The sequence below is a fragment of the Paramisgurnus dabryanus genome, chromosome 14 (genome assembly GCF_030506205.2).
Source record: "Paramisgurnus dabryanus chromosome 14, PD_genome_1.1, whole genome shotgun sequence".
Classification (NCBI taxonomy): Eukaryota; Metazoa; Chordata; class Actinopteri; order Cypriniformes; family Cobitidae; genus Paramisgurnus; species Paramisgurnus dabryanus.
In genome coordinates this window covers 2,412,550-2,428,656 of record NC_133350.1, presented here as the reverse complement: position 1 = coordinate 2,428,656, position 16,107 = coordinate 2,412,550, and the positions used below count along the sequence as shown (strand labels likewise).

The 16,107-nt window shown below is 39.4% G+C and overlaps 1 protein-coding gene across 2 annotated transcripts in view; it reads left to right on the top strand.

Annotated features, from left to right (window-relative positions):
* The window catches only part of sptbn1 (spectrin, beta, non-erythrocytic 1), a 58,230-nt gene that overhangs the window by 25,502 nt on the left and 16,621 nt on the right, over nt 1-16,107 (top strand). The window contains exons 1-12 of one of the 2 annotated variants that reach the window (XM_065259292.2): nt 855-1,429; nt 7,918-8,069; nt 12,589-12,762; nt 12,855-12,946; nt 13,034-13,114; nt 14,125-14,240; nt 14,351-14,463; nt 14,564-14,751; nt 14,846-14,963; nt 15,062-15,220; nt 15,478-15,780; nt 15,950-16,103. In XM_065259292.2, coding sequence (XP_065115364.1) covers nt 1,315-1,429; nt 7,918-8,069; nt 12,589-12,762; nt 12,855-12,946; nt 13,034-13,114; nt 14,125-14,240; nt 14,351-14,463; nt 14,564-14,751; nt 14,846-14,963; nt 15,062-15,220; nt 15,478-15,780; nt 15,950-16,103 — 1,765 coding nt within the window. In that variant the 5' untranslated portion in view covers nt 855-1,314. Of the gene's footprint in view, nt 1-854; nt 1,430-7,917; nt 8,070-12,588; nt 12,763-12,854; nt 12,947-13,033; nt 13,115-14,124; nt 14,241-14,350; nt 14,464-14,563; nt 14,752-14,845; nt 14,964-15,061; nt 15,221-15,477; nt 15,781-15,949; nt 16,104-16,107 lie in introns of those variants that run through there. The other variant, XM_065259291.1, reaches the window with a different exon arrangement.

Sequence of the window (16,107 nt, the reverse complement as noted above, 5' to 3'; positions counted from 1 at the left end):
TGCTAGGCCATTCATAGGGTAATATGTAAAAAAGACCCTGTGTTAAATATTAAGAGTTTAGTTTTTTTTACTGAGGGTCATAGATGAGTTTAAATCCTAAGTATTTTGCTTTCAATATCTCCATTAAGTCTCTCGCTTACAAACCAGGATTTTCATTGTTTGATTTATGTTGTACTCGTATTTCATATTACTGCAATCCTTAAATGTCTGTAAATACCCCATCATGTTCTTTCTTTCTAGAGTAGTTTTAATTTCATCTCCAAGGAGTTTTGTGTAGTGCTGTTTTCTATCGTGTTTAAATCTCTAGTCAAGCAAATAAATAAATGTCAATACTTTGAGCAAATCTCTTTACAGCTTCTGACACAAGTGCGTGAGATTCCCAAGTAGGAATTAGCAGATATTTGTTTTGCATGGGAGTGCAATTTAATCCCCAAACTTTGAGAAGTGGTTCAAAGTCTGCATTCATTGTGGAAGTCTCTCCTCACCTTGCAAACAGATGGACATCAGGCTAAGAGCAGGAGGAGGAGGGGACACATCTATAACTGGACGGCTGTTAGTCGGTTTTTAGGCAGGATACAAGTTAGCCCGACATTCCAAGAACGACATTCCACGTTTATTATGAAACTTGTTTCTGTCTTTCATGGCCCAAAAAACAATGCATGGAAATGGGGTGACTTCCTGTTTAGCCTCCACCCCCATTTTGTCTGGAGACGTGGTACGGCCCATCTCCTCCTCCTTCTCTCCTTTCATTGTAATGAGGCGGTGACATCATCGGCAAACACACTGGCTGAGGCGCTGATGAAATTACAACCCTCTTGCCCGCCTCCTCTGCTCCGTTGAAGGTGTGCTGAGTGTCACAAAATCCTTCATTGCCTCCTTGAGTTTCTGCTCTGTTCGGGTTGAGCTGTGCAGATATTTTGTGATCAACCCGTCCCGGCCTCTGTGCAATAACTGAATGGGTTTAGTAAAGTCTTGAGGGAGGTGTGTGAGTACGACAGGAGGAGGAGCATCAGTCTGTGTGTGTCTGTGTGTGTGTGAGGTTGGGGGAGATGCTGCTTTTGAATGGACAGATTGAAGAAATGAACAATCGGACAGCAGAATGAGTTCTGAGACCTCTCTGAGAAAACTGGACTGGGTTGGAGATTTTTTATATTTCTCAACTGGATATCTTTTGTTGTAACGTGCAGGAGCTTAAGGAGGAAAAAAACCCTTGTGGATCCTTTTCTTCTTTTCCCTCCGTTTCCCCTTGTGTCCGTTCCTTTCTGTGGTTTTCTGGGAGGAATCTGGAAATAGTTTCCCTCTCGGTCAGGGATCATGGATTTGGAGTGGGCGTCCGGGGGCCCCGAGGGCTTCTATCAGGAGCCGAGTTACCCCGCGCAAGTGCCCTTCAACTATAACCAGCTTGAGGGGCGTTTCAAACAGCTGCAAGGTAAGATGGAGACGTTCGGAGGTTGTTTACAGGCGTTGCTATGCAGATGCTCCAGTAGGATGGATGGAGAAATGTTAAAGTTGTGATTATGTGTTTTATATGTAAGAGTACGAGCGGCCAGAGAGGTTTTCTGTTGTGTCCCATAATCCTTGTAAGAAGGAGGGGCGTGGATGTCTTGTCTTGTGGAACGGTTCTCTGAGTTTCAAACTAAATTAGTGCAAAGGATTTCCCCCCAAAATCCCCAAAAAGCCGTGTGCATTAAAAACATTCCTCTTCCCAAAACAGCCATGAAGGAAGGGAGTCAATGAGGGGGCAGCTTACCCTGAATCAATGGGTCGTCATAGACAACAATAGAAAACCCTGTGGTCAGGTGGGAGCGGTTGTTTTGTTCTGCTGACCTCACGGACGGTGGCAGGGTTCAACGCTGTTTCATATGCATTTCAATCTGATAAAGCTGTTTATATTTAAAAAGGTGAAAGAGATCCACGTGAGGTCAGACCTCCCTTTGTTTTTATTCATTGCTTAAATGCATTGACAGAATGCTTACAGTGTTTGATTTGTGATTTGTTAGTGTTTTAAGCTGATTTGGTGTTTTCGATGCATCTCTTGATCAATAAATGCTCTCCAGCGCTCAGCACTTTCACACATTTACACTCTTACCCGAGTTTACCGATACAGAAGTGTGAAGGTCTTTGTGTTTAGTGGCGCTCAATGTGACCCATGGTTTTACATATCGCTTTTCATAAGCTGAGGCTGTTGAGATCCTACAGCCAGGTGACTCTGATCTTAGTAAATAAATATTGATTTATAAGGCATACAGAAAATGTATAAGACATACAGAAATGTGTTGTCTGTGCTTGTATTTTCATGAAGCTAATCAGTAAACTAGTTTACTCTACCCTGCACCATTAAACAGCTTAGTAATGGAGAGTTGAACTTTCATCCTTGTGTCATAGATTAAGTAATTTAGTTTATATCTGATTTACTACTTTAATCTTCAGTCACCTGCATGCACATTTAAATAACTTAGATTTCTTTTTGAAAGTTATATATTTATTCAAATGTAATATGTGGTGCAGTACATCTGAAACCCTGCACATGTGATTTTAGTTGATTTAGATTTGATGTCATATTGACATGTATGATCTTGCTGCTCACGTCTGTTGCTTTTATATTGAGTCAGAAGTTACAAATATTTGCAGTCTCAAGCGCTTATTCTTAAATAAGCCAAACAAGTACATTCATGAAATCCTCTTGACAATAACGATTAGTTAAGATAAATGACAGATTCTTGAATTGATTCTTGCTCTATTGTACAAAGCCAGATCAACAAACTTCAACAGTCTAAACAACCCATTCTGCTCACTTGTGTCCCAGAGAGAGTTTACTGTCAACGAAGGGTGCATCCAGCTGGTCCTGGAAGTTTTGGTTTGTGTAACTGGAGTCAAACAGACCTCTCCGGACGAATCTCTCAGACTCATGGGTCGAGCACTAAAGTAAATCTTTTGTCCTCCGTGCGTCGTCTGCCAAACCTCCTGTCCCTCGGCTTGGTTTTCTCAATGACCTTCTGTTCCACTGTTGGCAGCCGAAAGCGAGACGTCGGGTCGGCCCGGCAGGGTCCGGTCAGTGTAAGGATGTGAGCTGTTACCCTTTAAAGCTGTTGATTTACTCAATGGAGTGCTGTGAAGGCACCGGATGGGTTTGGCTTTGAATGGCTGATGTGATTTCTGTCACTGCCCTCTGTGTTTATAGAGACACAAGGAGAAGTGAAGCAGGCGCTCTGTTGCTCCACTGCCACTCAGCTACATCTCTGACCTTCAACCAAAAATCACTGAACATTTTATGTGCTGAAAATGGCAAATTTCGAAAAATAATCCCTTAATACACAAAAAAGTTTTTACACTCACTTGAGTTGGTTTTTGACTTATGCGATAAAGAGTAAATGTGAATAATGAGAGATGGAAATGCATTTGCTGAATAATAGATTCTGATGTAGCAAACATTAAACCCATGTGACTGATCATCAAGCTGTATCAGCTGTTGTTGTCTTTATCATATATGGGGCTTGACTTCATCGTAATGCCCTTGCTGTTTGTGCCTGCATCAAAAACTCTGCATTCCTTCTTCTGTGCACAATAATCAAGCTGCACTGCTAGTTAATTAATAACTTACCCAATCGTAACTAAATGCAGTCCTGTCTCCATTTTCTGAGCATGCATTGTTTTATTTACTGTTTGTTTGCTCGATAACTTGATGGAAACGCACCTAATTCGCTTTTTTTGTGAATTTTGAAAAGATTCGCTTCACGTTTGGATGGAAACCCAGAAATAAAGCTTTCTATTAGACCCACAAGTTTTAAATGATACGTATATTTATTTAAAAATATTTAACTTCTTATTCTTTAGAAAGACATCTATGCTGTAGTACTTTACAGTCAACATAAAGCTGCATTCACCACACATGTGACTACAGGACGATCATGTGATGTATTTCAGAGATTGTTGATTTTATCCAGCAGGTCATTCAATAGATGATATATGACTTTATATGACAGATTATTAAAGGGATTAAAAATATTAACGGATTGGTAATACTTTGGTTGTTTCCGAGACAGAACAAGTTATTACATTATGATGAAAGAACACTTTTATCTTTAAATAAACACATGAATTCTTTCAATGGTGTCTAATAGTTTATCCAAAGAGCTCAAATTAGAAACTCGGGTACAATAAACCGCTGTATATTAAAGGGTCTTTAGTGAAGTTCAGTACAGGACCTTTATTGAGAAATAACACAGTGGATGTGAAACTCTGCTGTCAGTTATGTAGATATGCAAATGCTTTAATGATATTTTTCTGTTGATGTCAGATGAAGAACTGAAGTGATGCTCGACTGCACACGCTCTTTATATCAACATCTGAAAGTTAGGGTGGGGTTTAAATCATCAGGGAGAGACTTTACCCGTCTTTAAGTGATGATATCACGGTCTTATGTCTGTCTGACCATCAGCACAATGAAATCACCCATCATAAATCTAGAATCAGATCATTTCATTCAGACAGAGCGTTTCACTGCAGTAACATTCATCAATGTCACTGTCACACAGAGGGAATTGTGAGATTTCTGGGTTGCAGGAATGCATGTGGCATGATAAACATTCATCCACTTTCCCTCTCGCTGTGTTTGCGTAAATATAGGAAATGAATGTGTTTTTTTTCTTCATCAGTAAGCGTTATTGTAAAGATATCATTTATTAGAATCTTTAAGTGTTAGCCAATAACATCAAAACTAGTTTTTCATGATCCAATCAGATTCCAAAACCTAAAATCATGTCCTGTCCTACATGGCAGTATTATGTGTCACATTATTAAAGATGAATGTGTTGTGAATGATGTTTATTGTTTATTTAAGTTTTACTCACATATGTTTCCCATCATCTCAAGAATTTGCACACACAAACTGGCCATTATTATTTTTACCCGTAGTACTAAAAGACTTTTGTGTTTAGGTTAGAAACAGTAAGTGTTGAAACTTTTGTGAGGTTTATACAGAGCTGAATCTGATACTTTGACCACTTCACAATCACATCACACAGACACACACACACACACACACACACACACACACACACAGAGGAAGTCTTAGGAATGCCATACTGCTGACGTCGATGTCTCAGGATGCAGATAAATCAGAGAGGAAGAGGAAGACGCCCGTGGTCCACCTTTCTTCCAGGGCTGCCTTCTTATTTTCATTGTTTGTTTCAGGATGTCCTTCTTCATTCAGTGCAGAATCTGATCTGACATTGAGTTTAGAGTAAAATGTGTTTTAAATATAAGATACACACACTTTACACAATCTAGTTTTTCTTGGTGTGTTACAGGATTTGGTGTGGGTTTGTTTTGAGTTCAGAAAACAAAGATTTTGAGGATGCAGGAAGTAAAGAATCCAGAAACATCACAAATCAATCCTCCCTTCCTTTTACTCTGAGATGATTTAGGATGTTTTTACTCTTAGATTTACATTGAATAAATGTTTCCTCTCATAGCATTGACATTGACAGTAACCCCGCCCCCTTATCAGTTTGACCTCTGACCCGATCAGGCATCCAGACTCCAGTATTGATTTATCTCAATCACATGGTCAGTAAATGTAGCCCTAATTTTAGACATCACTAGTTGAATCTGTCAATAACAAATAGTTTGATGTGTAAGGACTCTTTCTGATGTTAGATACAGACCCGTTTCATTTGGCATAAACAAACTGACACAACTTTAAAGAGTTTCGAACACATCCTCTGCTCAGTGTTAGCCACGGGATTAGCAGCGGGTACGAGGAACATGTTTACCCAAACATCAGTCCAGATACACCACTGCATTCCTGCAGCCTTCCCCGTGGTTTCAGACGGGCCGAGGGAATGAACACTACCGCCATTGTTGTTCCTACCCACAGTCCTTTGGGATCATCTGCAGGCTGGACTAATATGTAACGTTTGGTGGCAGTAGTTGAGATATTATCATCTTACAATACAACCACAGTTCATTCACAACACAACGTCTGCTTGCTTATGACGTGAAAAAAATAGATTTTTCCTCCAACTTGTCTAAGGTTACTTGATTTTCCAGATGTTTCTACTAAAAGAAAGACCCTAGGTATATCACATGAACTTTTAACAGTTATCTTTAAAAAAAAAAAAAGATATGATTTACCCTCATGCCCTGTGTATTTTTTAAAGTATCTATGTAAATACATATTGGTATAAAGGACACATTTAAAAAACTGAGACATCTACAGAGTCTTGTGAGCTCTGAAAGAGCAACATCTGAGCTAAGACTGCACAATATATCATGTCAACATTGATATTGCAATGTGTGCATCTGTCACATCACAAAACATGAAGAACATAAAAAAAATCTTTCAGATGCCTTTGTTAGTGTTATGACACCGATTTCAAACAGCATAGAGAAATCACAAATTCAATAACATTTCACCTCATGAAAGACACGGTGGTAACAATTTATACAATTACAAAGGTTTTAATACACAATCTGGTCGCTTGACAAGAACTATCTAATACCATCACACAACTATATTCTTCAAAGTGCCAAAGCTATACAAGAAATAAAGGCAGAAGTTAGCAATATATATATCACAGAAAAACAATATATCACAATGTCAGTTTCCCCAATATCATGTGAGGTGTGAGTACTGTTTGTGTAATGATTGGTCAGTTTGTGTGAAGTCGAGCGACAGCTACATGAGAGATCTGTTGTGTATCTGACACTTGTCATCATGGGTTGGACCTGTAAACCAGATGTTCAACAGATAAACCAGCATTAAATGATCTGTTTCTCTTACTGAGACTCATTGGGTTTTCATCCAGGAACAACAATTATTCCTAAATCTTTATGCATAAGTGTGTCTGTGTTTGTATTAATGCAGTGTGAGGGTTCTGTTTCATATGAATGTGATGAAATCTGTCAGATTTTTGATGGACACTTTTCTGTGTGTGTGTTATGTGTTTATATAACTTTATGAGAGATTCTGGTTTGAAGCTTTCAGCGCTCGATATGTTTTCATTGCAAGATTTTACTGTAAATATTCCCACAAGTTCTCATTTAACTAAAAAATTTTGTTCCAAAAATGCATTTACCATCAGATGAATCTCAATCTGTCAACATGTCCTGGTCATATTCTTAAGAATTTTAGGCCTTTTATCAGGGATATTTTGCATTGTAACATTGTCACAATTAGTCAAAGCCAAATTTACATTACTGTAGTGTGAACAAATTCCTTTATGATATTTTATTCCTATAGTTTTATGGTAAAGTTTGACTCGTTTCTGTTTTATTAAGATTCAGAGTCATATTGTGATTATCAGTGGTGTTTATAGTCCCAGTATTGAATGCGTTTGGTCCTTTGACCTCTGACCTTTCTCACTGACAGATGTTCCTCTGTTTGTTGAATTTGTTTGGGTTTGGGTCGCTCTGTCAGGGTTAGGTGACCTCTACCTCATTTCTCTTTGCCCTCATTGTCTGTGTAAGTCTTCTACCTCAACCAACAATCCTGATCTCAGACGGGATGAACGGCCTGAGGAAGTCTCGCTGTGAATCCCGCAGAACAATTGAACCCTGTGTCTGTGTGAGGATAACGAATGCAATAACAGGAAAATCGGGAGGATTATAAATAAATTCAACTCTGGTCATGCATTTGAACCTCTAGCCCGAGGGTGGGGTCTTGTGTCCTATCATAAGCTTGGTGTCGGCCTCTTTGTCTGCAGAATATTATTGGCTGTGTTTGTTTCTCGAGTGAATCGTCTTCTAGCACATGAACTATGGGATAGAGACAGAAAGGAAAATTTCATGTGTGGCAGGAGGTACAGCAGGACAGAAAGCCATATTCACCACATAAAGCATAATCTTTAAAAGATTTCATTGAATGTTGATATCTTTCTTTATTTTATATTAAAACATCTTCTTGTGGTCTTACAGATGAGCGAGAGGCCGTGCAGAAGAAGACCTTTACCAAATGGGTGAACTCACATCTGGCGCGTGTGTCCTGTCGGATCACGGATCTGTACATGGACCTGCGAGATGGACGGATGCTCATCAAACTGCTGGAGGTTCTGTCAGGAGAGAGACTGGTGAGTGATGATGTCATCAGGAGGGGGCGGAGTCTTTCATTACAGTGATCTTGTCTGACCTTCTCTTCATCTTTAAAAGCATGTTATTATTTTGTCATTGTAATGTAACTGCTCATCTGGTTGTGCTGAGTCACATATCTTCATTCAGTTTTAGCAGCATGTGTTTGGTTATCAAAGCGTCATCTAATCGCTTTAACCAGTCCTTTCCTGTCCAAACGCTCAGCATGAACAGCTTACCAAGAGTCTCCAGCTGTCTGTAGCCTGTGAAAGTGTTTTAGATGGGTGGATCTCATTAAACTTTTCATGAATTTGTCCAGTACAGGTTTGACCTAAAGAAGCATAAAAATAAAGAAGATAAAGTCTATTTATAGGCCTTACATTAGCAGCGTGAACATTATTATACCTTTAAAGATGAATATTTGTCCTCTGAACTGCTATTTTATTATAGTGGTGAGGATATGTTTTTTCTAAGTATAATAAAGCATAATTTTTATGTCATAAATGTAATGAAATTCTCATGCTGAATTTTTAAATCTAAATGTTTATTTCCACTTACATATATAAGAGTGCATCAATGTCCAGTATTGCAAATTAAAGCAGTGTTTTTCATTTGTAAATCCAAATATAATTGATTATGTATTTACCCATGACAGTATTTATAGTAATAGTAGTGTCCAGTGTTGATTTCTAAATGTTATTTCATAGTGAAGTTTTCTTCCAACAGTCCTGACCTCATGATTCTCTTAAAGGCTTCTCTTTATTTTTGTGACAGATAAGACATTGAATAAATTGAACTTGTGACCCACATTTCCTCAAAGATTTTGTATTTTAAATGATAGCATTTAACAGACACTGCTGGGATAAGAGAAAGAGTATCTGTAGTCGTTGAAAATGTCACATAAAGGACAGCAACAAATCACAAGAATAAACTACAAACTAATTCTTTAAAAATGATACCTTGTGAACTGAATTAAATGATGTGTGTGAGATGTTTACAGCTGTTGTAGAAGAATTTATGTTTATTCATTTATTAATTCACTATTTGTCAAGGTTTTTGATAAGATAACTCCTCACTTTACTGACCGGCTCAGAGGAAAATCTCTGTTGAATTTCCTCTGCATTATTCACCAAGGACACTCACCAATGAATCTCAAACTAAATTTAGAGGTTTATTGTAATCCATCACTCGTGGTTCCTGTGGATTTTCATGACACTGAACTTTTATACACACACACACACACACACACACAGATACACACACACACACACACAGATACACATACACACACACACACACACACACACACACACACACACACACACACACACACACACACACAGACACACACACACACAGATACACACACACAGACAGACAATGCTGCTGTAGATAAACACTGTGAGAATCATTGTTGCGTTTGGCCAGCAGTCAAAGTGTAGCTTAGTCTGAATTTCAGCCGTGTCGAGCGATCTGTCTGTGTCAGGAGGAAGAAGCGTCTACCCAGAATGCACCTCACCTCATGCTGGATTTCTGAGCCATCAGTATCGGTGTTGTCACATGACTCTTAGATTGAGATCATGTTCATGTAGATTCGCCAACTATAATAACTGTAATGTGAAGAAACCACTATCAGTTTCCTTTAGGTGTGACCTTAAATCAGTTGATCTAACTGTAGATTATATTTCATGACATTAGATGAACTGTTTGAGCACTTCTGTTCTGTTGAGTCTTGCCCTAAAGAGAAACTAAAGATTCATTCATGATTCACAATCACAGACCTCAGGACAGCGCAGTAGTTTTCTGTGTAGTGGGTGACCGATGTGTTTTTATTAAGGAATCTATGAATCTCCTTTGACTTTTTTCTCTGGTTTATATGCAAATTTGCAGAAATGTAGTAAAATGTGTTAAAAAGAGCTGAAAATACTTCACTTTTTTTATAAAGGTCAAGACAGATAATGTTTGTGACTTTAGAAATGATAGCCATTTGGTTTTACTGAAATCTGCAGAATTGCCCCTCGCTGTGAGTTTATACGTACCAATATTATAACAAATTATACAGATATAAAATCAATGCTATCTCACAAGAATTTGTGCATATTTTATGAGTTGGCTAATTCGTGTAAATTCATATGTCACATTCTTAAGTTTTTGTACGATTTACCTTGACCCCTGTGACGTTGGGGTTAGGTGCAGGGTTAAGGGTTTGTGTTTTGTTGTTGTTGTTTTTTTTTCATGAGAATCATACGTTTTTGCACGATTAACTTTGTATGAATTCATATGAATTAGCCAACTTGTAAAATATGTACGAATTCTTGTGAGATCAGGCTGTATAAAATTGTTAATGTTTTTTGTATTTAAAGCCATTTTGGAGAAGGGAATCTGTTTATCATAATGTTTTGGGTCTGTTTATCAGCTTTATAACATGTAATGTCTTGTCAGTAAATCTTTGATCTGACACAAGAAAGAAAAAGATGTCATTTCTGTTTACTGGCTGATGTTGATTAACTCAAAACTGGCAAGATCTTTGTGTCATTCATGTAGTCAGTTTTCTTCATCAGTCCTCATAAATGAAGACAAATGTTTATCTTATCAGATGATTTAGGGCTCAGACTTTAATCATGGACTTCTGTGATTGGCTAATGGAGAAATAACTCCTCTGAAAATACATGGATTTATTGAAACCACTGTTGATTTTCTGAGATGTGCTCATGCATTCACACACATCCTGTAAAGACTTATGATGACATCAGGATGTGAGCTGTGATGTATTTATAATCATGCACTTAGTGCAATATTTTCCCGCAGCATCTTCAGCTTATTATCCACAATTTTTCTCAAAAAGCCATGCAAGCACACTTTTTTCTGATCATAAACTGCTGCATTAAGCTGGAGAATAATCAGATGTGAGAAGCTTCCTGATCTCAGCATCATTCCACTTTACAGACATTTTTCATTTTGAAATTTGATCTGCTTTAAACCCTCCGTGTCAAAGAGCTGAATGATAAATACATCTTTGTGACGACACATTCATCCTCAAATACCCCTCACAGTATTGTTCCTGCCTTTCATACACACAGGACGCGTTCCAGGACTGATCCCAGTAATTTTACCAGGTCCCCATCATGGGATCAATTCAGGACATGTTAGTGTTCACACAGATGCACTCTGGCAATTTTATGGCTATTTTCTGGGATCAATGCGCTGTATGAAAGCAGTTTTACAAGAATTGGTCTACAATGCTGAGCAGCTTCACAGATGCAGTCGTCTAACAGGAAGCTGCTGATGTCATCACTGTGTGTGCGCGTGCGTGTGTGTGTGCGTGTGTGTCAGCATCTCCTGTTACCCACTCAGCATGGATCACACCACCTGCCCCTCTCAAATGGAGAAGAGATATCTAGTTTTACCTGGTTTTGCCTCGCTGCCTCTTGAGTTCATTAGTGAAATGCTGTCGCTTCACTTTGCCGCAGTCCTCTAAGTATCAGCTGGTGATTGAGTCGTCTCTCTCTCTCTCTCTCTCTAAGCATGATGGGATAGTCAGTGTTCCAGGGATACGGGCCGGCGTCTGACCTCTGCTCATAGACTCATTCATTATTTGACACACAGAACGGCCACACCTCAGTGCAAAGTCTTCTGAAAATCATCTCCTGTAGCACAGAGAGCTTTTAAAACCCAGTTAATCATTTACTCTCGTGCATGGACTGAACTAAAAATATTACAAATGAAAATTGTATTCTTGAGATTTTACATGATTATTTAAAGGGCAAGTTTGTGATTTCTGCGCCAGCACCAAATGTCTGGTGTATACAGCAGTCAGTGAAGTGTAGTGTATACTGTATAGTTATAGTATGTGATGACCCCTGTATAGTGCACATACACCTTCACTTCACTCGGTCTTAATGTAAAACATAGGGCCGTTCCTCCAGTGATGTTTATTATATCATATTATCTGACATCTAGCTTTTCCTGAGAGACTTTCTCTTGCTTTTGACAGTAAGATAAATGACCAGTGAGCTCATCTACATGACCGACGTTTCTCCACAGGAACAAAAGCTTTTAGTCAAGCTGTGCTGAACCTTACAGCTGGAGTTTAGCAGAATATAACAGATGTCCTGCTGTTAACTCTTAACTCGCTTAAATCAACACAAAACATCAGTGAAAGTGATGTTACATTACATTTGACAGGAGCTTTATCTGCATTAAATAATAATAAAGTCAAACATTATACCCACAAACATTTCTGATTGAGTATATGAAAAGCTGTAATAACATTTGTTTGAAATGATTAAACCTTCTTAAATATCATGTTTGAAACTGTATGCTATTGTTTTGCACCACAAGAATGCTTTTATGTGTGGTGTGTTATTCCTTTTAGTATTCGTAAAACTTAAATGTTGCTTAATACCTCTTCTGAAAAGTCCTTATTGTTGAAGAGCGATCCTCATCTCTATGTTTTGATATATTAGAAAACACATAATTTATCCTGTCAGTATTAATTTGAATCTTTCTGTCTGTCTGCAGCCCAAACCAACAAAGGGCCGCATGCGCATCCACTGTCTGGAGAACGTGGACAAGGCTTTGCAGTTCCTCAAGGAGCAGCGGGTTCACCTGGAGAACATGGGTTCTCATGATATCGTCGATGGCAATCACAGACTCACACTTGGACTTATTTGGACCATCATCCTCCGCTTCCAGGTGCAGCATCACCGCCCATCTACACCCCGTACTGTAGCTCTTTTATAAAGATTTTATTTTATTCAAATGGCTTTTGTCTGTGTTTGTAACAGATCCAGGACATCAGTGTGGAGACCGAGGACAATAAGGAGAAACGTTCAGCCAAGGATGCTCTGCTTCTGTGGTGTCAAATGAAGACCGCTGGGTGAGTTTTTGTTAAGACTCGTGCTCATGTTAATGCCCATATGTTCGATATCTACTGTAACAGTGCTTGTGTGTGTGTGTTTCACAGATATCCCAATGTCAACATCCACAACTTCACCACCAGCTGGAGGGATGGCATGGCTTTCAATGCCCTCATTCACAAACACAGGTATACATTTTATTATTACGAAATCAAACATTTATTTAGAAGATATTGGGCTGGTTTACCTGACAGGGTTTATCCTAGTCCCAGACTAAAATGCATGTTTGAGCTGCCTTCATTTATAAACGTCTATCTAACATACACTCCCCTAAAGGATTAATAGGAACACCTTTTCAATGTCTCATTAATGCAATGGTGTGGGGGATGTTTTCTTGGCTCACTTTAGGCCCCATTTAGTGCAAATTGGGCATCATTTAAATGCCACGGCCTACCTGAGCATTGTTTCTGACCATGTCCATCCCTTTAGTACCACCATGTACCCATCCTCTGATGGCTACTTCCAGCAGGATAATGCACCATGTCACAAAGCTCGAATCATTTCAAATTGGTTTCTTGAACATGATAATGAGTTCACTGTACTAAAATGGCCCCCACAGTCACCAGATCTCAACCCAATAGAGCATCTTTGGGACGTGGTGGAACGGGAGCTTCGTGCCCTGGATGTGCATCCCACAAATCTCCATCAACTGCAAGATGCTATCCTATTAATATGGGCCAACATTTCTAAAGAATGCTTTCAGTACCTTGTTGAATCAATGCCATGTAGAATTAAGACAGGTCTGAAGGCGAAAGAGGGTCAAACACAGTATAAATATGGTGTTCCTAATAATCCTTTAGTGGAGTGTATATTAGTGCTGTTGTTTTGTCCCAAGATTCACACCTGTAATGTTTTTTGTAAGGTTTGTTTGTAACATAAATGTCCTAATATAACTAAGGCCTAGTCTTGGATTAATCTAAACCCTGTCTGGAAAATTGCCCCATTATGCATCATCTACAAAAATGGTACAGTTGTATAGTGATGGGACTACCATGGTGTTTTAATCATATATCATTGTACAATATGTCATATTCTATTACAATTATATACCATAGTACAATTTCCTGAAAATCATGGTAATATTATAGTGCTTGTTTGTTAGTGTTATCCTAAATTCTCTCATGTCTCTGTTTTTTAGACCAGACCTGATTGATTTCGACAAACTGAAGAAATCTAATGCTCACTACAACCTGCAAAACGCTTTCAACCTGGCCGAGCAACATCTGGGTCTCACCAAACTGTTGGATCCAGAAGGTCTAAGCCCCATCCTTCATTTATATTTCATCTTAAGAAATCAAATCAATACTGATGGGAATCTCACAGATATCTCAATGATAGTAACGCGTGTATGGTTTTATTCACAGATATCAGTGTTGATCATCCCGATGAGAAGTCCGTCATCACATATGTCGTCACATACTATCATTATTTCTCCAAGATGAAGGCCTTGAAGGTGGAGGGCAAACGTATCGGAAAGGTTCGTCATCCAGAACCCCTTCATCACTTCTACAAAGTTCTTCTCTCTGTGAATTGATATTAGTCTGATAACACATCTGATGTTGACTTGTGGTCTCTAGGTGCTTGATAACGCCATTGAGACTGAGAAGATGATTGAGAAATATGAATCTCTGGCGTCTGATCTTCTGGAGTGGATTGAGCAAACCATCATCATACTGAACAATCGCAAGTTTGCAAACTCTCTGGTGGGAGTCCAACAGCAGCTCCAGGCCTTTAACACCTACAGGACCGTGGAGAAACCACCCAAGTAAGTGTTTTCAGTCTGTCACTTCACACATATAATGATCGATATGGTAAAAGTGTTTTGTGAGAATCGACTGAGAGTTTTAAATTCTTCCCAGATTCACTGAGAAAGGCAACCTGGAGGTTCTTCTGTTCACCATCCAGAGCAAGATGAGGGCAAATAATCAGAAGGTGTACATGCCACGAGAAGGCAAACTCATATCTGACATCAACAAGGTGAGACTTTACAATGTGTGATGTGCATGAGTTAGTTTCAAGTAACCAGTTCTGGTCATTAGTTTGTCTGAAATGATTGAACTGTGATGTCATCGAAGGCTTGGGAGCGACTGGAGAAGGCGGAGCATGAACGTGAGCTTGCGCTGAGGACCGAGCTCATTCGCCAGGAGAAATTGGAACAGCTCGCCCGACGATTCGACCGCAAGGCCGCCATGAGAGAAACCTGGCTGAGCGAAAACCAACGACTCGTTTCCCAGGTCAGTTTAGTTAACATTTAATATATTGTGCAGCCTTCAGATTGAGAAATGGCCTGAGAGAGAGCTCTTGATTATTTGCCCCCTCTGGTGGTGAAACATAAGAATGACAGTCACATTAACACTCATCAACAACTTCATCTTACAGACCAGTATAATACATGTTTCATGCTGGTTTCACTGGTGACCAGATGGTTAAGCTGGTTTACAGCAGCAGTTACAGGTCCTTACTTTAACATTTTAATTTTTTTTGTCTGCAGGACAACTTTGGATTTGACCTCCAGGCGGTCGAGGCAGCTACCAAAAAACATGAAGCCATCGAGACGGACATCGCAGCGTACGAGGAGCGCGTGTTGGCTGTGGTCGCCGTGGCGAAGGAGCTGGAGGCGGAGAACTATCATGACATCAAACGCATCGCGGCTCGTAAAGACAACGTCCTGCGTCTGTGGGAATATCTGCTGGAGCTTCTGAAAGCTCGCAGACAGCGTCTGGAGATGAACCTCGGCCTGCAGCGGGTCTTCCAGGAGATGCTTTACATCATGGACTGGATGGATGAGATGAAGGTGAGACTGACCGAGAAACAGTGAGACATGTTACAGTAAAACAGAAGAGATTTATGACATGAATAACAATAATTTTTTATCTTGAGAGTCTGAGCATGTTTGTCAGTATTTTTTTGTTATCAAAATTCAACCTGAATGTTTAACCTAATGTTGGCGATGTCCTCTTCAGATGTTGCTTCTGTCCCAAGACTACGGTAAACATCTTCTGGGTGTTGAAGATCTGCTACAGAAACACGCTTTGGTGGAGGCCGACATCGCCATACAGGCCGACCGCGTGCGATCCGTCAACGCCAATGCACAGAAGTTCGCTGTGGATGAGGAAGGTAA